Source organism: Notolepis coatsorum, assembly GCF_963971535.1.
Source record: "Notolepis coatsorum genome assembly, chromosome: 15".
Classification (NCBI taxonomy): domain Eukaryota; kingdom Metazoa; phylum Chordata; class Actinopteri; order Aulopiformes; family Paralepididae; genus Notolepis; species Notolepis coatsorum.
This window is the reverse complement of record NC_140179.1, coordinates 1195600-1219573: the sequence shown is the minus strand read 5'-3', so window position 1 is coordinate 1219573 and position 23974 is coordinate 1195600. Positions and strand designations below refer to the sequence as shown.

The 23974-nt window shown below is 44.2% G+C and overlaps 1 protein-coding gene across 1 annotated transcript in view; it reads right to left on the bottom strand.

Moving 5' to 3' along the window:
• The window catches only part of LOC311241615 (protein bicaudal D homolog 1-like), a gene marked incomplete at both ends in the record, with an annotated part of 116664 nt that overhangs the window by 1011 nt on the left and 91679 nt on the right, over positions 1 to 23974 (bottom strand). Inside the window, 7 exon segments of the mRNA XM_084330491.1 lie at positions 140 to 291; positions 5579 to 5773; positions 6740 to 7136; positions 8629 to 8807; positions 9858 to 10442; positions 21884 to 22034; positions 23686 to 23974. The exon segment at positions 23686 to 23974 is cut by the window's right edge and continues 34 nt beyond it. Of these exon segments, the coding sequence (XP_084186617.1) occupies positions 140 to 291; positions 5579 to 5773; positions 6740 to 7136; positions 8629 to 8807; positions 9858 to 10442; positions 21884 to 22034; positions 23686 to 23974 (1948 nt within the window).

The window sequence follows — 23974 nt, the reverse complement described above, 5'->3', positions numbered from 1 at the left end:
AATTAAAAAATAGAAATCCATCCTGAGGACCTCGGTTCCTTTTAGTGACTGTTTGACCTAGGCGATGGGGGAAAAGGGTCTGTTATGACAGAGGAGGAGAGGAGGAGATGCGCTTGTCTCCTGCAGCGCAGCGGCTGACCTGGTGGCGAACATGGACCTCAGGGAGGAGAAGGTGGCGGCATCCTCCTTCAGGGCCTTCAGCTCGTTCCTCAGCTTCATCATCGTGTCGGTCACCATGTGCTTCTCCGTCTCGTACTTACTCTTCAGGTTGGCCAGTGCCACCTCTGCCGTCTGCAAGACACACACACACACGCACGCACACACACACACACACACACACACACACACACACACACACACACACACACACACACACACACACACACACACACACACACACACACACACACACACACACACACACACACACACACACACACACACACACACACACACACACACACACACACACACACACACACACACACACGCACGCACGCACGCACACAATCAGACACAGGCCTTGTGTATACTATTTACATTTACTCTAACTTATACAGAGTATATATTCAGATTCAAATTCTTCATTGCCTGTATTGATTTTAAGGTATAATATAACCGGTAGGGCAGGCCCTGTTTCTCGTACCTGGTTCAACTAAGTCGATCAAGATGTCATTATCCAGATTCAGTTAACCCGATGTTTGAAGCCGGGATTTTCCTGTTCCTCGAAGGTGGATTCAGTCTCGTTAACTCGATTCAGACTTGAGACCCAGGCTAAGTGCGCGCGGCTGCTTCAGGTGAAAAGCCAGCACGTATCGATGGCAGAGATCCTGATTCTCTAACGGCATTGATTGATTAATTGATTTAAAACTTTATTGACAGATTGCAATACGGCTCAATCGCCTCGCCGACAAGTTAAATGCGTTATCTATAGGCTAATTTTAAGTCCCTCATTACCTCAATCAATCAGATTATATTTCTTTAAACTTGCCTGCTGGATTGAATAATCAAATGAGATCTTGCTAGCGAAAATAATTAGTTAAACTGTTATACAGAATTACGATACGGCTCTCTTACCCATTGATTGATGTATAGTCGATCTTTAACTTATCTCCACTGTGGTCTAACGGGTTGTTCTTTTGACTTTCACGCAGACGACCGGGGTTCGAAACCCTAGTCTTTTCCTTCTTTTTGCAATATAGGAATAATTCAATTTGGTGCACGTTGAGAGCTATATAAAGAATGACATCCTCAATGCATGTAGATTTATAATATTTTAACTTAAAACCAGGCTACTTTGGCGTATAATCATTAATATTATATTCAAAAAAATTATATTGGAAACACGGGGTTTTGAACACCGGTCGCTGGGTTGGCAGGCTTGAGCACTACCGCTGCGCCACTGTGCCAGATGGGATAAATTCATTGTTTATACATTAATGAACGAGAGACCCGTGTTTAGAATATTCTTTATTTTGAATGAAGTTTTATTTCTTTATCCTCATTCATTAATGTGACGTCAACGGCTCATTCAATTTCTCAAATCCGTCAAACAGCGCATCTCATCAGACATCTTAATCCCAGTTACAATTAAAATAACGACGTCATAATGTGTACATCGCACCGAGCGAGCGCCACGGTATATATAACGTGCATTATTTAGGACAAAGTGAATTTAGTATCAGCATTTTGGGTCTATTTTACATTTCAAAAGCCCCCTCTGGAAGAATGGAGCACAAAAACGTAATTCAGAATGGTATAATGCAGATCGTAGACTGGGAATAATTTCAGGAAACGGGCCGTCACTTTTTTGCGGGGGCGTGGCGATGGTTCAGGCTAACTTGAACTTAAACTCTGCTTTCGACCAGGCTCAAACTTTTGGATCTGTTGTCATGGTGATTTGGAAAATCCAGGTACGGGGAATCGGAAAGTCCGGCTTAAGTCAGACTTACCCGAAAGTTATCCGGCTAACTCAGTTATCCAGGTACGGGGAACGGGGCCCCCAGGTGCCTCATCTGCACCTTTGTTTACACTTTGTTTATCTTTTTAATATTTTTATATTCAGAGTTAATTATATTGTATACACTCATATTTTGATATTCAGATCAAAATGTCATTGCCTATATTTATGTCTTTCTACTATTACCCTGCCCGTACCTCCCCTCCCTGACATCACCTTCTGAACTCAAATAGCCAAGGTGTGTCATCCGTGTTCTCACTCTTGTTCAGACATTTCACCAACATTTCATACAACATTTTTTCTTTTTCTTCTTCTAGATTAACACAACTGTGACTTTTTTTCCCATAAAAAAAAACAGTACTGTTTTCAAAAGTGGGTCGAAAAGCGTCATCTTTGTGAGGCACAACCAGCTAATTTTTGTACATATTCAATGTAACACATTCATGAGAAGTTAAACAACTCTTCCAATATTCAAGCACCTTATTTATGACCCTCACACATATCTCACTCTGCCTTTTTACACTTAAGAGCTGTAATATGCTCTTGGTTTCCTGTAGAATTCACTAAAGTCTGCAATTCTACTACTTCCATCTCTAGGTGTTGAAGAGACCTGTTAATGTGCTTAGTAACATTGTGAGCATAAAGAAGTTTTAAATGTGGCTTTTTCCAATATCCCAAAATTGCTGCACTGAAGAAAAATGTGATTTGTTTTTTTCTATGTAAAACCCAAAGAAACTCAAAAGCAGCTGTAAAACCCTTGTCCTGTAAACGAACAGTATTAAAGTGGCAATTAAATATTAAGTAATTTAATATTTGGAATAAAAAAGGAGCACTGAACAATAAGCGCTATGAGAGAGAGAGCGAAAGAAGAGAAAGAGAGAGAGAGGGAGAGAGAGATACAGAGAGAGAGAGACAGAGAGAGAGAGAGAGAGAGAGAGAGAGAGAGAGCTAATTAGTACTGAATATTAGGGGTGGGGGCTATGGTGCCTGAATTTCCGCAAGGGGATCAATAAAGGAATATCTTTGTTACAGCCACAGCCAGGGCTTTTCTCTCCCCTGTGTGTGTCAGCAGGTTCCCAGGCCCATACATGGTCCTTCCTGTCCCCACCTCACAGCCACTGTCTACCTGGGCGCGGCCTACACACCTGAGAACCCTCACCTCATCAAGGAGCCAGGATAAAGAGGCCTGCACACCTGAGAACCCTCTCATCATCAAGGAGCCAGGACAAAATTAATCTTGTTGTTTACATGTTGCAGGCATGTATCCCCTCCCTACTTCCCATTTCCCCACGTGGAAGGCACCTGATTGGATAAATGCCATGCTGGTGCGCTAGTGCGACATCTCGTGGCTGAATGTTATCTATAGCACCTTTAAATTGAAGAATGCAATATCTCTCATATTTCCCACAAGCCAATGACAATGCAAAATGAACTGCAACTTGCTGGTTCAGCATTATCTCCAGGAAACATCTCCGAGACATCCTTGGCTGAAAGGTGGCAGCGTCATATTCAGCTCTCTGTCTCTTTCTTTTAACTACGGAGCAGTTCTTGGGTTCAGTGCCTTGCTCAAGGGCATCGTACATGCAATACCAGCCACCCCTTAGCCACCAGCTCACAGCGGCAGTACACCCTGCCGTCGGTGCCAGGGACAGAACAAGTGAAGCGACCATTTGGTTACTGGCTGGCCTCTTTACATTGAGGCCATAACCTTGTATAGGAGTGTACATAGGATCCTGTGCCTTGAAGCGATTTACTAACATGTCTATTTACCATGTCTATTCTAGTTATCTTTTCATTATCATTACTATTACTATTGTTTTATTGCACAATCGTAGCGGGCATGGCCAACCGCATTTCACTGTATGCCCTGGTATGTATGTGATGAATAAACTCTTGAATCTTGAATCCTGCCCCCCCCCCCCCTTTTGGAAGCTAGGTTTGTTACTCAACACATAAAGACACTTGGCATACATCCTCAAGTGTTTATTGAATCCTTTGGGATGGCAATCGGTACAAATGGCCAAAGGACGTGAGATGCCTGGCTTTCTGCCAGCTAGCTCACCACTGAATCCTGAGACAAATAACCGCACAAGTCCATTTAGAAATGTTGTTTGATTGCCAATGCACTTGGAGAAACAAGTGGACGTCCAAGTTTCTTTTACTATTGTAAGCGCAAGCAGGTGAGAATAAGTCACATAGTCGATCAGAGTGACCCTCAACATATTCAGCTTGCCTGAGAAATTTGACATTAGCTTCCTCATCCAAAGCGACTTACTGTACAGAATGTGACCAACGTGTCACAAGGAGGTGTACATTTCTGGCAGCTAAGGGTCAGTGGCGTTGTTCGTCAAATAATATTATAATAATAATAACTTTATTTGTATAGCACTTTTCATACAGAGGTTGCAGTTCAAAGTGCTTCACAACAGTCAAAAATACAGGCATAAGCGAGCATAAAAAGATAGACAGGTAGAATCACATTAGGATCTAGCATCCCAATAGGCTCTCCGCTTACAGTTTTCAGTAACACAAATAGTAAAAATAGTTTAAAATGATTCAGTTTAAAAATAGTCAAAAAATTATAAAATAGAACGGACATAAAAAATACAGGCATGAGCGAGCATAGCAAGATATGGCAAATCACAGTGTTTCACATTAGGATCTAGCATCCCAATAGGCTCTCCGCTTACAGTTTTCAGTAACACAAATAGTAAAAATAGTTTAAAATGATTCAGTTTAAAAATAGTCAAAAAATTATAAAATAGAACGGACATAAAAAATACAGGCATGAGCGAGCATAGCAAGATATGGCAAATCACAGTGTTTCACATTAGGATCTAGCATCCTAATAGGCTCTCTATTCAGTAATACAAATAATCACAGTGTTTCACATTTGGATCTAGCAAATAATAAAAATAGTTTAAAATGATTCAGTTTAAAAATAGTCATCAGTAAGAAGTAAAAAGTGCAATAACCGACACATGAATTTGATAGGCAGTGTATAAGAGTAGGCAGGGTAAGAATAGTGCAGGTAAATACAAGTCGTGTCAGGATATCCTATTGAGCTTGAGTGTTACACTCTGAGTGCATAGTAGTATAGACATATTAGCAAGATGGGTAGTAGTATAAGAATAGTAGCATAGTATTAGGGTACATAATAGTAAAAAGACAGTAAGTAAGGGTTAGTGGGAGTCCGTTCCACCATTGTGGAGCGAGGACTGAGAATAGCCTGCTTCGTTTTGATGACCCCCCCCATGTTTATCTTTATTTCGAACATGTAAATGAATACAAACAAAATAAATAACTAAACAAAATCGAAACATGACTCAAAAACTAAATAATAACTAAACAAAAGCAAAACATAACTCAATTTACATGTTCGAAAAGGAGTAGGAAGAAGTATACACTTATTTAATCCTACCCCTTTTCCACTACTCAAATGAGTGTACAAATTTAAAACATAAAAAAAAAAATATATATATATATATATATAAAAATAAAATAAAAATGTAAACACCCCCGTGAATATCAAGTCCCTTCCTCATCCCTGTCACCTCGTGAACACCTTTACCACTTCATGCCATCCATCCATCCCTCCCTCCCTCCCGCCTGGCTGACCTGTTTGTTGGCCTTGAGCACCAGCCTGAGGGTGGCTATCTGCTCCCTCTTGGTGCTCAGCAGAGACTTGAGCTTGAGGAGCTCCTCCAGGCAGGTCTCCTTGTCCTTGTCCAGCAGAGGAGCCAGTTCCCTGGCCGCTGCCCTCTGTCGGGACAGCTGGAGGGAGCGGTCGACCACCCGCTGGAGGTGCTTCACCTGGGGGTGACGGGGACGGGGGAGGGGGAGGAGGACAGGGTTAGGAGGAGGAGACGGAGGAGGAGAAGGAGGAGGAGAAGGAGGAGGGGGAAGGGGAGGAGGACAGGGTTAGGACGAGGAGACAAAGGTAGGAGAAGGAGGAGGGGGAAGGGGAGGAATAGAGGGAAAAAAGTGGGGAGCATGAAGGGGAGGTGCTACCACAAGGTTTTCTATCACAAAGAATTAAGTCTTATTGGGGACGATGTGTGGCGGCACCCTGGAGATGTGTTTGGGGGTGCGGCTGCGCCAAAGGATAGCTCAAATCGATCCAATTTCATAACTTGATGTACAGTAGCTGAAAACGGATTAGGGTTTCTTTTCTACAAAGAAAGTCTTATCGCGCGCACACACACACACACACACACACACACACACACACACACACACACACACACACACACACACACACACACACACACACACACACACACACACACACACACACACACACACACACACACACACGTCTTTGATGATGGCGTTGAGGTTGTACAGTAGATGTTCATGGGCTCCCTACCAGGTCTTTGATGATGGCGTTGAGGTTGTACAGTAGATGTTCATGGGCTCCCTACCTGGTCTTTGATGATGGCGTTGAGGTTGTACAGTAGATGTTCATGTGTTCCCTACCTGGTCTTTGATGATGGCGTTGAGGTTGTAGATGTTCATGGGCTCCCTACCTGGTCTTTGATGATGGCGTTGAGGTTGTAGATGTTCATGGGCTCCCTACCTGGTCTTTGATGATGGCGTTGAGGTTGTAGATGTTCATGGGCTCCCTACCTGGTCTTTGATGATGGCGTTGAGGTTGTAGATGTTCATGGGCTCCCTACCTGGTCTTTGATGATGGCGTTGAGGTTGTAGATGTTCATGGGCTCCCTACCTGGTCTTTGATGATGGCGTTGAGGTTGTAGATGTTCATGTGTTCCCTACCTGGTCTTTGATGATGGCGTTGAGGTTGTAGATGTTCATGGGCTCCCTGCGCAGCTCTCCCGGCGGCTCCAACGCGGGCGACGAGGACGAGGACGACGATGAAGAGGCACTGATGCTGGGCGAGCCCATCGGGGGAGTGGAGGGTCCTGGACTCTGCTGGGACGGGGGTGGAGGTGTACCCTCCCTGGCTCCTTCCTTCGCCTCCCGCCGCCACCCTTCCGCGGACAGAGGCTCTTTGGACGGAGACGCGGAGGCGCTCCGGGACTCCCTGGAGCTGGCGGTGGCCGCGGCGACGGCGGCCAGCCGGCGGGCGAGGCGGGGCGTGAGGAGGACCCGGCTGTCGTCGGCGGACAGGGCTTTGAGACCGGCGCTGAGCATCCGGAGCCCCCGGCCCTGCCTGGAAGACATGAAGAAGGAAACTTAAATCGTCTGGTTAACTGGCTTAGGCTCAGCTTCTTCCCCCAGGCCATCAGAGCCTTGAACAATGAACATTGAGAGCCACAGAAACTGAACTATCCACACACAAGCACACACAAGCACACACACGACACGCACGCTGAGCACGCTCACACACTAGCAGCCACTTTAACACTCATGCCGCACACACGCACACTTATGGCCAAGAGGAAAGGCCACTTTAAATTAGTATAACAACAGGAACAGTGTATTGCACTACTAAAGCTACCTAGCATGTCCTATATGCTCTGTAAATACTATGTACAGATACCGAGATGGCACACCATGTACCTGTTTATTGCACAATGTTGTTTATTGTTTATTGGATTCCATTATATGTTGTACCACTGTATTGCACATCGTCGCGGGCAAGACCACCCGCATTTCATTGTATACTTGACAATTAAAACTCTTGACTTGACTTGACTTGAACTTCATGAGAATAATGATCTATAAAAATGGATACCTTCACATTTTCAATCATCTCATTTGACAAAATAATCTATAAAAATGTGTCTTTCAACGTATTACCCGCTCACTTCTGCCACAAGCCGTCTTACACAAATGCTAACTATGCTATCGAGCCATTTTTCTATTGACCAGGTAGAGTCGTTGCAGAAACGTTCAGACCACAAAGCAAGTGCCTCGTGTAGAAAAACAATAGACCAACATTCTAAATGTCATTGGTATACCTTTAACCACGGTGCAAATAAGGTCGGCTAGGTGGTGTAGTGGGCAAGGCACTCGCCACCAATGTGGAGACGCTGGGTTCGCGTGTTCGAATCCAGCTCTCCACATTGTTTTCAGTTTAGCTGGTCGTTCATACTAATACACATTGGCCGTATTAGGGGGTGGGAAATTGATGGGTGGGGATCGGGCGTTGTGGACAGCGACTCCTACAGGTCGGTTGGTGCGCCTGCGCAGTAGAATCAGGAAGTGTCGGGGGCAGCGTGAGCCTCCCACGCGTTACTCCTCGCCACTGAGAGATCGAGCTGCGCAGGTGAAAAGATGCGACTGCTGTTACCTCAAGTACCGGAGGGGACTTGTGCTATGTATGACTTAGTCCACATTGCAGCCGGCTTGTGGGAGGCAAGAAACAGCGTTCAAGACAGGGGAGGGTTGAATTGGATGATACGAAATTGGGATGGGAGAAAAATATAGAAAATGGGAGAAAAAGTGGATAAAAAAAAACCACGGTGCAAATAATAGGTGGGCTTGGTGTGGGGAGGGGGGGGGGTCTTAACCCTAAAGACCTTTAACAAAAAGAGGGGCCGCCCAAAAAAAATTTACCGGTATAATCCGCACACTACCTTTAGCCAAAATAAAGGCTACAATGGCGTGTAGCCGACGATTACACTCTAGGATGACCGAGCTTGCGAGGCTCCTACTAATAACATAAATAATAAATAAATAATAATAACCAACAGTGACACCTGTAGTAGTCCAGCATGATGCGGTTGGGCGTCTCGTTGTTACAGAGACACACGTGGTGGTAGAGCTGTGCCAGTTCCTCGCTGAAGGTCACCAGCTCGTCCTGCGCGGTGTTCAGCGCCCCCTGGCTGTCGCTGGCCGCCGTCTGCGACGCCCGCAGCTGAGACTCCAGGCTGGATACCTTATTAGCATTTGGAGTGGAGTAGTAGAATTAAGAGTCGAAATAGAACAGGATAGAATAGAACACGACGGAAATTAATAGAATATATAATAGGATAGAATCAAACACAGCGTAAGAAGATAGGGAGAAGAGAAGAGAGGAGAAGATAAGAGAGAAGGGAGGAGAAGAAGAGAAGAGATATGTCCAGTAGGTAGGCTAGATTAAATTATCATGTAAATAATCATCTCATCCTATTATATTACATAGATATTATATTATAAGCAGACCAGAGTCAATAGTGTCTACAGATAAACGTGTTTGTTGTAACCCTATTGGGGTACCATGTGGGTGGTGTTTACTGCACCAGGGGGCAGCTGACATGGCATCAGATAAGTTGCCAATCACTTTAAAGTATTAAAGTATACCAAATTAACTTCAAAATGCTGGTGCTGTAGTTAACATTTTCTCAGTCTTTCTACTGTCCTATGTGGCAAACCTAGTGATGCACCGATGTGAAAATTGTGGCCGATACCGATAACCGATATTAATATTGCTGTTCTGGCCGATACCGATATTTACCGATGTCGATATCTCTGTATAGAAAACACTTTTTTATGATAATCAAATAAAGAGCTATTTTCCAAAACGCATAATTTTTTTTACTTTTGTAACTTATTTTCAGAAATGACTGATATTTTGAAACTATTTAAGGCCAAAACATGTAAAAAGAAAAGAAAAAACATAAATTTTTTTTTTTTTTTTTTTTTTTTTTTTTAATATCGGCCCTATCTTGATATCGGACCGATACCGATGTGTAAAAAAACGGCCATATCGGCCGATATTATATCGGCGGCCGATATATCGTGCATCACTAGGCAAACCCCACCCATCTGATCCTCCAAGCGGGTTAAAACAAACAAAAAAGATTTATTCGCAAATACTATTGGACCCATATAGACCCATATTAGACACATTATCTACGGGAATAGAACGAGCTGTGTAGAGTTAACAGCATAATGAAAAACAACAACCCTAATATAATATGATGATCCACACGGAGGTCCTCCTCACCTTCTCGCGTCCCTCCCGGCAGCTCTTCTCCAGCCTGGCCACCTGCTCCTCCAGGCCGCGCAGCTGGACCGCTCCCCTGCCCCCCCTGTCCTCCGCGCCAGCTCCCTCCGCACACTGTGCCAGCCTCTCCCGGTGGGCCTTCAGCTCCGCCTTGAGCTCCACCACCTCCGTCACGGCCACCCGGTACTTACACTGCAGGATCTCCAGGCCCGGCGTCTGGTGGGAGAACACCTGACTCTTGCTCACCGTCGTCCCCCCGCCGCTCCGGTCCTCCTCACTGCTCTCGCGCTCTCCCTCCTCTTCCTCCTCCTCTCCCTCTCCCTCTCCCTCTCCCTCCCGGCTCCCCGGGGAAGCGGGGGTGAGCGCCTCGCCGCGGTTGAGCTGGGGGGAGTCGTGGGGGGGGGCCCCTCCTCCTCCCCCCCGGGTGGGCTGGGTCCCGCCGCGGCGCAGGCGGCGCAGGGCGGTCACCCGGCGGCTGAGGCGCATGGCCCTCTCGTGCTGCTCCGTCAGGGCCCCCTGGGTGTGCTGCAGCTGGGTCTGGGCCTCCTGCAGGCCGGTGGCCAGCACCACCTTCTCCCGCTCCATCTGGGGGGACAAGCACCGCGCTGTGAGGGTGGCGTGAATACTTTAACCCTAACCCTAACCCTGGGCCTCCTTCTCCCGCTCCATCTGGGGAGACAAGTACCACGCTGTGAGGGTGGCGTGAATACTTTAACCCTAACCCAGCACCACCTTCTCCCGCTCCGTCTGGAGAGACGAGCAGCACGCTGTGAGAGTGGGCTTCACAGGGGGGGGCATCAACACCAGGCACGTGCACACATAGAGGCCAAGGGGTGCTTGAGCACCTGCCTTTTTGAACCTCATCAAAAAAGTGCCCTTTTTGAAAAAAAAAATAATAATAATTTACCGTTACGCATATAGACTGTCCTTCCAACTGAAAAATGTCAGGATAGAATCAAAATATTAGGTAAAGAGAGAGAGATGCCCCATATTCCATTGCAGTTTGCACGGCCTCCTCTCCGCGGACCTATATATTTTATGCATAGCGTGGGTGGTGGTGATGATGATGATGATGATGATGATGATGATGATGATGATGATGATAGAAACCGCTGTGGCGCATACAGTTGAATGCTGGTATTACACTCACTGAGGGACACGAAGAAGTCAAGTCCGATGGGATTTGGGCATTTCAAATACATAAAATCGGGATTGGAATAAAAAATGCATTTATATTAAACAATACAGAATATACAGCACTTCTTGGGGTCTGTAGGGTAAGCACTTATTCCCTCCCCCCTGAACATTTATGGAGATGTATGGGCCTTTTAAGTCAGTGATAAAAGTGTCTTTCAAGGATAAGTGAGCCCCTGCAGTGATTATTATAGTTCAATATTCAATATTTGATCACCAAAACCCCCCAAAAAGCATAAAAAGGGGGCCCCCGCCCGAAAAGGCCCCTTAAAAAGCCAGCACCACTTTCTCCCGCTCCATCTGGAGAGACAAGCAACACGCTGTGAGGGTGGGCTTCACAGGGGGGGGGGGGGCATCGACACCACTCTTTATCGTGGTCGCAAGGGGTCCACTTGATTTAGGTTACTCACTTGACCTCATTATTACTCATTTTACTCTGTATTTTATATTGTATACTGTATGTATATTGACTGAATATTCCTTTACTTACTTTTTACTTACTTTTTTTTTTACTGTATGTACAGTAGCACACTCTCAGGGGCTCATACAGAAACAAGCATTTCACCGTAAAGTATTCTGTATTTTATTATGACAAATAATAAACAAACTTGAAACTTGAAACTATAGGTGTGCCAGCATTTACAATGTTACATGTCATGGTAGACCTTTAGATTAGATTCTAATTTATTGTCATTATACCGCACACGTACAGTACAACGGCAATAAGTTTAGCATCTAACCAGAGTGCAAATATAACAGTAAAATGCAATAGCAATATACAATGTACAGGTGATTAAACTGAAAATAAAATATATAAATGAGTACTACTACTGAGTAATAGTGCTAATCAGATGTATGTACAGAGTTGTAGTATTAATATTTACAGTAATACAGGTATAAAGGCCCTATGGTAGTAAGTCATACTGGCCAGTGGTATAACTATTAAGAGTGGGTAAGGAATATTTACAGATATAGATATAAATGAAACCCCTCCCAAATTCACACGCCTTTTATCGATGGAATATAACCGTATAATAAATACTTAATCGGGAGCCAATAATCTCATAGCACCACCATGGAGCCATTAACATTTGCGCAACTCAGACAAGAAACCAAATAACATTTCGTTTTCAGTTTTCAAAGGGAAAAAAACAATATTATCTTTATTTATGATCTCAACAGCGGGTACCATACTCTAATAACCGGTGAGTGGTGGATTGTCTAGACAAAGCTATCTATTACCAGGCCCTGAAGGATCAAATTATTCAGGAGTTCAGTTTTGAGTAAAACATCAAACATTTATTTTCTCTTTTTTTTTTCTCTTAAAGAAAAAGAAAAAAAATTATATCTTGCAGCATATTTTAAATGTTTCTTTCTTATATTAAAGTATATTTAGTTTTTTTTAAGAATTGTAAAGGATAGGCAAAAATAAGCATGTGCTTCAGCCTAGATTTCTTTTTTCGGTCATTGAGTTTGTATTTTGTGTGTGAGCTGACTTTGAATATGTACATTTGTGATTTTTTCTTTTTTTCTTTTCCCTTTGAAAGTCCACACATGTGTGTTTTTGATTTATCTGTAAACAAAGACCGAAAATAAAACGATTCATCATCATCATCATCATCATCATCATCATCATCATCATCATCAGTTTGGACAGTGAGGTTCGAGTGTCAGTGACTTGTGACTCACTGTGATAAGGTGGCCACAACATGGCGTCCATTCTATCCGACCTGCCCAAACTCTGGTAATAAATGGAGTCTAGAGTGTCAGCAAGGATATAAATAATCCACTTCCTGCTTCCTAGCCAATCAGAGAGGGCAGAGGGAGACCACCAAGGGATGAGATTTCATCTAGGGGCACTGCAGCATCCAGCCACACACATACACATACACACACACACACACACACACACACACACACACACACACACACACACACACACACACACACACACACACACACACACACGCACACACACACGCAAACTGCAGTGTAATGATTTCAAGGAGACGTCGCTGGTTCCCGGCTGCACCACTACACACCGCTTCATATCACAGCCAGGCAAACAAACAAGTGGCCCGGATTTGAATGTTTAGGTCATGATGATAATATGATATGATGTGATGATGATATGATACATTTATTTATATTGCGCCCCTCAACCAATAGTTACATCGGAAGAAAGAGAAACAGAAAGACAGGAACAATACGAAAACAGAAAAAAATACATGCAGGCCAACCAAGCAGATAGAAAAACTGACAACAGACATAATACACCGGTCATACTACAATACAGACCATAATACACCGGTCATACTACAACACAACAACAAGCTCATGGTTTGATCTGAGGGATCTGGAGCCGGCTGATTGGACCAGGAGACCCTTTATGTAGGCTGGGGGGGCGAGACCCTTTATGGCTTTGTGTGTGAACATGAGGATCTTGAAAAGAATTTGTTGCTTTACCGGGAGCCAGTGTAGGGATGCAAGGATATAAAATGCTTCTGAGTCAAATATAAGTAAATTCCATTTGCCCGTGATATGAAGCCAGTAAAGTGTAGCAGTACGTATACAGCTGTGATATGAAGCCAGTAAAGAGTAGCAGTACGTATACAGCTGTGATATGAAGCTACAGTAAAGAGTAGCAGTACGTATACAGCTGTGATATGAAGCCAGTAAAGAGTAGCAGTACGTATACAGCTGTGATATGAAGCCAGTAAAGAGTAGCAGTGCGTATACAGCTGTGATATGAAGCTACAGTAAAGAGTAGCAGTACGTATACAGCTGTGATATGAAGCCAGTAAAGTGTAGCAGTACGTATACAGCTGTGATATGAAGCCAGTAAAGTGTAGCAGTACGTATACAGCTGTGATATGAAGCCAGTAAAGAGTAGCAGTACGTATACAGCTGTGATATGAAGCCAGTAAAGTGTAGCAGTATGTATACAGCTGTGATATGAAGCCAGTAAAGAGTAGCAGTACGTATACAGCTGTGATATGAAGCTAGTAAAGAGTAGCAGTACGTATACAGCTGTGATATGAAGCTAGTAAAGAGTAGCAGTACGTATACAGCTGTGATATGAAGCTAGTAAAGAGTAGCAGTACGTATACAGCTGTGATATGAAGCCAGTAAAGAGTAGCAGTACGTATACAGCTGTGATATGAAGCCAGTAAAGAGTAGCAGTACGTATACAGCTGTGATATGAAGCCAGTAAAGTGTAGCAGTACGTATACAGCTGTGATATGAAGCTACAGTAAAGAGTAGCAGTACGTATACAGCTGTGATATGAAGCCAGTAAAGTGTAGCAGTACGTATACAGCTGTGATATGAAGCCAGTAAAGAGTAGCAGTACGTATACAGCTGTGATATAAAGCCAGTAAAGAGTAGCAGTACGTATACAGCTGTGATATGAAGCCAGTAAAGTGTAGCAGTACGTATACAGCTGTGATATGAAGCTACAGTAAAGAGTAGCAGTACGTATACAGCTGTGATATGAAGCCAGTAAAGAGTAGCAGTACGTATACAGCTGTGATATGAAGCCAGTAAAGAGTAGCAGTACGTATACAGCTGTGATATGAAGCCAGTAAAGTGTAGCAGTACGTATACAGCTGTGATATGAAGCCAGTAAAGAGTAGCAGTACGTATACAGCTGTGATATGAAGCCAGTAAAGAGTAGCAGTACGTATACAGCTGTGATATGAAGCCAGTAAAGAGTAGCAGTACGTATACAGCTGTGATATGAAGCCAGTAAAGTGTAGCAGTACGTATACAGCTGTGATATGAAGCTAGTAAAGAGTAGCAGTACGTATACAGCTGTGATATGAAGCTAGTAAAGAGTAGCAGTACGTATACAGCTGTGATATGAAGCTAGTAAAGAGTAGCAGTACGTATACAGCTGTGATATGAAGCTAGTAAAGAGTAGCAGTACGTATACAGCTGTGATATGAAGCCAGTAAAGAGTAGCAGTACGTATACAGCTGTGATATGAAGCTAGTAAAGAGTAGCAGTACGTATACAGCTGTGATATGAAGCCAGTAAAGAGTAGCAGTACGTATACAGCTGTGATATGAAGCTAGTAAAATGTAGCAGTACGTATACAGCTGTGATATGAAGCCAGTAAAGAGTAGCAGTACGTATACAGCTGTGATATGAAGCCAGTAAAGAGTAGCAGTACGTATACAGCTGTGATATGAAGCCAGTAAAGAGTAGCAGTACGTATACAGCTGTGATATGAAGCCAGTAAAGAGTAGCAGTACGTATACAGCTGTGATATGAAGCCAGTAAAGAGTAGCAGTACATATACAGCTGTGATATGAAGCCAGTAAAGAGTAGCAGTACGTATACAGCTGTGATATGAAGCCAGTAAAGAGTAGCAGTACGTATACAGCTGTGATATGAAGCTAGTAAAGAGTAGCAGTACGTATACAGCTGTGATATGAAGCTAGTAAAGAGTAGCAGTACGTATACAGCTGTGATATGAAGCTAGTAAAGTGTAGCAGTACGTATACAGCTGTGATATGAAGCCAGTAAAGAGTAGCAGTACGTATACAGCTGTGATATGAAGCCAGTAAAGAGTAGCAGTACGTATACAGCTGTGATATGAAGCTAGTAAAGAGTAGCAGTACGTATACAGCTGTGATATGAAGCTAGTAAAGAGTAGCAGTATGTATACAGCTGTGATATGAAGCCAGTAAAGTGTAGCAGTACGTATACAGCTGTGATATGAAGCCAGTAAAGAGTAGCAGTACGTCTACAGCTGTGATATGAAGCCAGTAAAGAGTAGCAGTACGTATACAGCTGTGATATGAAGCCAGTAAAGAGTAGCAGTACTTATACAGCTGTGATATGAAGCCAGTAAAGAGTAGCAGTACGTATACAGCTGTGATATGAAGCCAGTAAAGAGTAGCAGTACGTATACAGCTGTGATATGAAGCCAGTAAAGTGTAGCAGTACGTATACAGCTGTGATATGAAGCCAGTAAAGAGTAGCAGTACATATACAGCTGTGATATGAAGCCAGTAAAGAGTAGCAGTACGTATACAGCTGTGATATGAAGCCAGTAAAGAGTAGCAGTATGTATACAGCTGTGATATGAAGCCAGTAAAGAGTAGCAGTACGTCTACAGCTGTGATATGAAGCCAGTAAAGAGTAGCAGTACGTATACAGCTGTGATATGAAGCCAGTAAAGTGTAGCAGTACGTATACAGCTGTGATATGAAGCTAGTAAAGAGTAGCAGTACGTATACAGCTGTGATATGAAGCCAGTAAAGAGTAGCAGTACGTATACAGCTGTGATATGAAGCTAGTAAAGAGTAGCAGTACGTATACAGCTGTGATATGAAGCCAGTAAAGAGTAGCAGTACGTATACAGCTGTGATATGAAGCTAGTAAAGTGTAGCAGTACGTATACAGCTGTGATATGAAGCCAGTAAAGAGTAGCAGTACGTATACAGCTGTGATATGAAGCCAGTAAAGAGTAGCAGTACGTATACAGCTGTGATATGAAGCCAGTAAAGAGTAGCAGTACGTATACAGCTGTGATATGAAGCCAGTAAAGAGTAGCAGTACGTATACAGCTGTGATATGAAGCCAGTAAAGAGTAGCAGTACATATACAGCTGTGATATGAAGCCAGTAAAGAGTAGCAGTACGTATACAGCTGTGATATGAAGCCAGTAAAGAGTAGCAGTACGTATACAGCTGTGATATGAAGCTAGTAAAGAGTAGCAGTACGTATACAGCTGTGATATGAAGCTAGTAAAGAGTAGCAGTACATATACAGCTGTGATATGAAGCCAGTAAAGTGTAGCAGTACGTATACAGCTGTGATATGAAGCTAGTAAAGTGTAGCAGTACGTATACAGCTGTGATATGAAGCCAGTAAAGAGTAGCAGTACGTATACAGCTGTGATATGAAGCTAGTAAAGAGTAGCAGTACGTATACAGCTGTGATATGAAGCTAGTAAAGAGTAGCAGTATGTATACAGCTGTGATATGAAGCCAGTAAAGTGTAGCAGTACGTCTACAGCTGTGATATGAAGCCAGTAAAGAGTAGCAGTACGTATACAGCTGTGATATGAAGCCAGTAAAGAGTAGCAGTACGTATACAGCTGTGATATGAAGCCAGTAAAGAGTAGCAGTACGTATACAGCTGTGATATGAAGCCAGTAAAGAGTAGCAGTACGTATACAGCTGTGATATAAAGCTAGTAAAGAGTAGCAGTACGTATACAGCTGTGATATGAAGCCAGTAAAGAGTAGCAGTACGTATACAGCTGTGATATGAAGCCAGTAAAGTGTAGCAGTACGTATACAGCTGTGATATGAAGCCAGTAAAGAGTAGCAGTACGTATACAGCTGTGATATGAAGCCAGTAAAGAGTAGCAGTACGTATACAGCTGTGATATGAAGCTAGTAAAGTGTAGCAGTACGTATACAGCTGTGATATGAAGCCAGTAAAGAGTAGCAGTACGTATACAGCTGTGATATGAAGCTAGTAAAGAGTAGCAGTACGTATACAGCTGTGATATGAAGCTATAGTAAAGAGTAGCAGTACGTATACAGCTGTGATATGAAGCCAGTAAAGAGTAGCAGTACGTATACAGCTGTGATATGAAGCTATAGTAAAGAGTAGCAGTACGTATACAGCTGTGATATGAAGCCAGTAAAGAGTAGCAGTACGTATACAGCTGTGATATGAAGCTAGTAAAGAGTAGCAGTACGTATACAGCTGTGATATGAAGCCAGTAAAGTGTAGCAGTACGTATACAGCTGTGATATGAAGCTAGTAAAGAGTAGCAGTACGTATACAGCTGTGATATGAAGCCAGTAAAGAGTAGCAGTACGTATACAGCTGTGATATGAAGCTAGTAAAGTGTAGCAGTACGTATACAGCTGTGATATGAAGCCAGTAAAGAGTAGCAGTACGTATACAGCTGTGATATGAAGCCAGTAAAGAGTAGCAGTATGTATACAGCTGTGATATGAAGCCAGGAAAGTGTAGCAGTACGTATACAGCTGTGATATGAAGCCAGTAAAGAGTAGCAGTACGTATACAGCTGTGATATGAAGCCAGTAAAGTGTAGCAGTACGTATACAGCTGTGATATGAAGCCAGTAAAGAGTAGCAGTACGTATACAGCTGTGATATGAAGCCAGTAAAGTGTAGCAGTACGTATACAGCTGTGATATGAAGCCAGTAAAGAGTAGCAGTACGTATACAGCTGTGATATGAAGCCAGTAAAGTGTAGCAGTACGTATACAGCTGTGATATGAAGCCAGTAAAGAGTAGCAGTACGTATACAGCTGTGATATGAAGCTAGTAAAGAGTAGCAGTACGTATACAGCTGTGATATGAAGCTACAGTAAAGAGTAGCAGTACGTATACAGCTGTGATATGAAGCTACAGTAAAGTGTAGCAGTACGTATACAGCTGTGATATGAAGCCAGTAAAGAGTAGCAGTACGTATACAGCTGTGATATGAAGCCAGTAAAGAGTAGCAGTACGTATACAGCTGTGATATGAAGCTACAGTAAAGAGTAGCAGTACGTATACAGCTGTGATATGAAGCTAGTAAAGAGTAGCAGTACGTATACAGCTGTGATATGAAGCCAGTAAAGTGTAGCAGTACGTATACAGCTGTGATATGAAGCTAGTAAAGAGTAGCAGTACGTATACAGCTGTGATATGAAGCCAGTAAAGAGTAGCAGTACGTATACAGCTGTGATATGAAGCCAGTAAAGAGTAGCAGTACGTATACAGCTGTGATATGAAGCTAGTAAAGAGTAGCAGTACGTATACAGCTGTGATATGAAGCCAGTAAAGAGTAGCAGTACGTATACAGCTGTGATATGAAGCCAGTAAAGAGTAGCAGTACATATACAGCTGTGATATGAAGCCAGTAAAGAGTAGCAGTACGTATACAGCTGTGATATGAAGCCAGTAAAGTGTAGCAGTACGTATACAGCCGGAAACCAGGTAAATTAAATTATACTTTGAGAAAGTAGCTCAAAAGGTATGAGAAATGTCTTGACACTTATAAGGAGATAAGGAGAAACGGATAGACAGGGAGAGAGAGAGCTAGAGAGAGAGAGAACGATATATAGGTTATGAAGAGAGAAAGAGAGAGAGCTAGAGAGAGAGAGAGAAAGAGATTTAGAGAGAGATGGGGAGAAGAGAGACAGAGAGCACTACCATACATGCCTACATGCTTTTACAGTAAATTATTCAGGTCCCCTCTCCCTGTGTTCCCTGCCACGGGTTGTTGTTCCAGCAGTAGACTAGATTATGACTCCATGAGGAATATTGGAATATGTATATATATATATATATATATATATATATATATATAGGTATATCGATATGGTTTTGAGTGTGGCTACAGTGTCCTCTTTCATAGGCTGATGCTCCAACGATTCCCTTTGTATCACATATCATCTTCCTTTGTTGTTCATGCTTCGGTTAGTAGTGTGATTTGGATTCATGCAGTGATTCTCCAACAGAAAACGGTGCGATGGTTTGTTGTAGTATTTGTAGCCGACAACTCAAACAACCCAGAAGAGTTTTATTCCCTTCTGTTTAAAAATTGGGGTCGGGGGTCAATTCAGTTTCAATTGAATTACCGTACTTTTCGGAATATAAGCCGCGGCTTTTTCCCTGCGGCTTATATAACGGTGCGGCTTATATGTGGACAAAACCCGAAAATCGAAATATTGCTTTTTTTACTGCATTGAAATGTTATTTATCTGTTCCCTTATTTGCTAAACTTAATACAACTTGTAAATGAGTTAATGTTATTTGTCCGACAGTATTGTGTCCCAATGGGAGTCATTCTCTGTAGAGGTGGGAACTTAAAGCTCAATATAAGAACGGCCATGCACCACCACTCACAGAATCGAGAAAGAGCAATCAATCTGTCAATCCTTTCCGTGTCCGGGCCGGGTGAGGTTTCCCGTGTTGAGTCAAATTAAGCCGCAGGCTCCACTCCTTACATATGGTAATTAAACATTAAAACACATGCGGCTTATAGTCCAGTGCGGCTTATATATGTACAGTACACATCATTCAATTTAGCTGCTGCGGCTTATAGTCAGGTGCGGCTTATAGTGCGAAAAGTACGGTAATTCAAATTTTTTATTGAGCCTACAATTTCTTTACAGTACAATTTATAAAGCGTTCATTTTCAATAATTTCAATGTCCTTTTGGACAAAGGCCATAACACAAATAAACTGTAGAGGGAGTTGTTTTACTAAAGTGGCCTATTAAATACTATCTATAGCAGGGGTCTCAAACTCGCGGCCCGCGGGCCAATTGCGGCCCGCTGGATGATATTTTGCGGCCCCCTACTTGACATCAAAGTAAAAAATATATATATTTTTTATTTTTAAACTTAAAAAAAATAAGTTTTTTAAATTTTTTTTGGGACTTGTACAGCACTTTGTCAGGAGAGGAGTTTAAACCTTTTTAAATCTTAGACAAACAAAACACTTTGCTTTCATGAAATATTGTAAGCCGTCATTTAGGCTTTATAAAAGCAGCACACTGAACACAAATCTGTCAGTGCCGAGTCCGACCTCATCTTAAATAACAAACAGCATTGCTTGTTGTAGTTAACAAAGAGAGGCAGAGTTGATTTAGCAAAAAAATAATAAAGACAAAAAAATCTTATATATATAATATTTGATGCGGCCCAGCCTCACCCAGACTCTACCTCCAGCGGCCCCCAGATAAATTGAGTTTGAAACCCCTGATCTATATGGTTCCTAAGCTTTTTTGTGTCAACGCCCCCCCCCTACATTTTCGGCTCTCGATTATGCTTACAGTATTCTCTGTTTATCATGGGTATCTATGAAATTCTCAGCCATTAATGTTTCTATTTGGCTCAGTTTGTTGGGTCAATTAAGCCAGTTGGTTTAAAATCTTATTATTACTATTTTTATCCTGGATTCAGAATTCTACTCATTTAACTTTTTTACTACCAAGTGTATATAAATGAAACATTACCAAAAGTAAACCTTTTCTTTGATTAAAAAGTTATCTTTCATGCAACAGTTGAGTCTGTCCTTTTGTATGGCAGTGAATGCTGGACCTTGAAGCCCACCCTGCAGAAGTCTTTGGATGGGTGCTACACGAGAATGATGCGTGTGGTGCTCAACATCAACAGGGATGAGCATGTCACTAATGCAAACTTGTATGGGGGGGGGTGCTAAGGGTGAGCGAGAAAGTGGCAGTCAGGAGAATGAGGCTGGCAGGTCACTGCCAGAGACATCATGAGATGCCAACCAGCAAACTTGTGCTGTGGGAACCAACACACGGGCATCGATCACGAGGACGTCCCACATTAACCTACGTGGACGTACTCAGGAGAGATGCGGGACAGAATGAACCGGCGAGCTAGCCAGATGCATGGAGGATCGGGATGACTGGAAGCACCGATGGAGGGCCCGTCCGAGGACGACCTAGATGGATTTCCCGTTTCTGAAGTGGGAGTTTGGATTTGTATTGTGGTCACTGCAGGTAGGCTCCTCTCTGGTTCCAGTCAAGACAACAATAATAAATCAAATAAACTAGCGCCCCCTTAGAGCATCTCAACGCCCCCCTTTCAACAATTCTGCACCCAGCGCCCCCCACCACTCTCTGAATGCCCCCCACATTTTATATCACAAATAGTTCCACATTCCAGAACCCACATGAACAGAACAAGAACCCTGCAAAAGCAAGACATTACCGTTAACTTGTTAACGATTTATGTTGATATATTTCTCATGTATTAACATGTGCCCAGCATTTATCGACGGAAGTGAGAGTGAACGACCTGCGAGGACAGACACCCACCTGTAGCAGCTGCTGCTTGAGCTTCTGGATCTCCGTCATGTTCATCTCACTGAATAGGTCTGACGTCACGCCCTCCATCTTTCTCCTGCACTCCGCACTGCCCCGGGGCAGAGAGTTTGACCCTGTACCTCCATGGAGATGACCGTTACATCTGGCGGAGAGGAGAGGAGATGAGTGGAGAGGAGTGGAGATGAGTGGAGAGGAGAGGAGAGGAGAGGAGAGGAGAGGAGAGGAGAGGAGAGGAGAGGAGAGGAGAGGAGAGGAGAGGAGAGGAGAGGAGAGGAGAGGAGAGGAGGGGAGGGAGTGGAGAGGAGAGGAGAGGAGATGAGTGGAGAGGAGAGGAGAGGAGAGGAGAGGAGAGGAGAGGAGATGAGTGGAGAGGAGTGGAGATGAGTGGAGAGGAGAGGAGAGGAGAGGAGAGGAGAGGAGAGGAGAGGAGAGGAGAGGAGAGGAGAGGAGAGGAGAGGAGAGGAGAGGAGAGGAGAGGAGGGGAGGGAGTGGAGAGGAGAGGAGAGGAGATGAGTGGAGAGGAGAGGAGAGGAGAGGAGAGGAGAGGAGAGGAGAGGAGAGGAGAGGAGAGGAGAGGAGAGGAGAGGAGAGGAGAGGAGAGGAGAGGAGAGGATGGGAGAGGAGAGGAGAGGAGAGGAGGGGAGAGGAGGGGGGAGGGGAGAGGAGAGGAGAGGAGAGGAGAGGAGAGGAGAGGAGGGGAGGGGAGAGGAGTGGAGAGGAGAGGAGAGGAGAGGAGAGGAGAGGAGAGGAGAGGAGAGGAGAGGAGGGGAGGGGAGGGAGTGGAGAGGAGAGGAGAGGAGAGGAGAGGAGAGGAGAGGAGAGGAGAGGAGAGGAGGGGAGAGGAGAGGAGAGGAGAGGAGAGGAGAGGAGGGGAGGGGAGGGGAGGGAGTGGAGAGGAGAGGAGAGGAGAGGGAGAGGAGAGGAGAGGAGAGGAGAGGAGAGGAGAGGAGGGGAGGGGAGGGGAGGGGAGGGGAGAGGAGGGGAGAGGAGAGGAGGGGAGGGGAGGGGAGGGGAGAGGAGAGGAGAGGAGAGGAGAGGAGAGGAGAGGAGAGGAGAGGAGAGGAGAGGAGAGGAGAGGAGAGGAGAGGAGAGGAGGGGAGGGAGTGGAGAGGAGAGGAGAGGAGAGGAGAGGAGAGGAGAGGAGAGGAGAGGAGAGGAGAGGAGAGGAGAGGAGAGGAGAGGAGAGGAGAGGAGAGGAGGGGGGGAGGGGAGGGGGAGGGAGGGGAGAGGAGAGGAGAGGAGAGGAGAGGAGGGGAGGGGAGGGGAGAGGAGGGGAGGGGAGGGGAGGGAGAGGAGAGGAGAGGAGAGGGGAGTGGAGTGGAGTGGAGTGGAGTGGAGTGGAGTGGAGTGGAGTGGAGTGGAGTGGAGTGGAGTGGAGTGGAGTGGAGTGGAGTGGAGTGGAGTGGAGAGGAGAAGAGAGGAGTAGAGCAGAATAAAGTAGAGAGTAGAGTAGAGTAGAGAGTAGAAATATAAATAAATAACCAAGTCAAATTCAAGCCATCATGCTATTCTTCTAAAAACACAGTATTTTACACATCTATTCTTCAATGGAAACCATTCCATGTGGCTGGTGAAACGCATTTCTATCACACATTTTACTGGGTAAGATAAGATATTGGATAAGATAGTCCTTTATTGATCCCTTTGGGGAAATTCGGGCGTCATAGCAGCGTGGGGGAGGGGAGGTAATGGAAGAAAGACATAAATATAGGCGATACAATTACATCTGAATATAAAAATATTAGAAAAAGTGTAAACAAAGGTGTGTACAGTTCGGTTATAAAACATGTCACAATAAAAATAAAAACCTCATGGCGGGGTCTTCCGCGGTGGGCGACAGCATGGTGGTGGGCGTGGCCGTGCCGCTGGGCGGGGCGGAGGTGAAGGACAGGTGGGCGCTGCCGGTGAAGGCCACGTCGCACATGCTGAGGTGCTGCACCAGCTCCTTGCGGAGGTGCTTCTTCTGCTCCCGCTCGCTCTTCAGCGCGTCCAGCGCCTCCTCCAGCTGCGCCTCGGACATGTCCTTGAGACGCAGGGCGTCCTCCAGCTGGCTGTGGAGCAGCTCCGTCTCCTCCTCCAGCA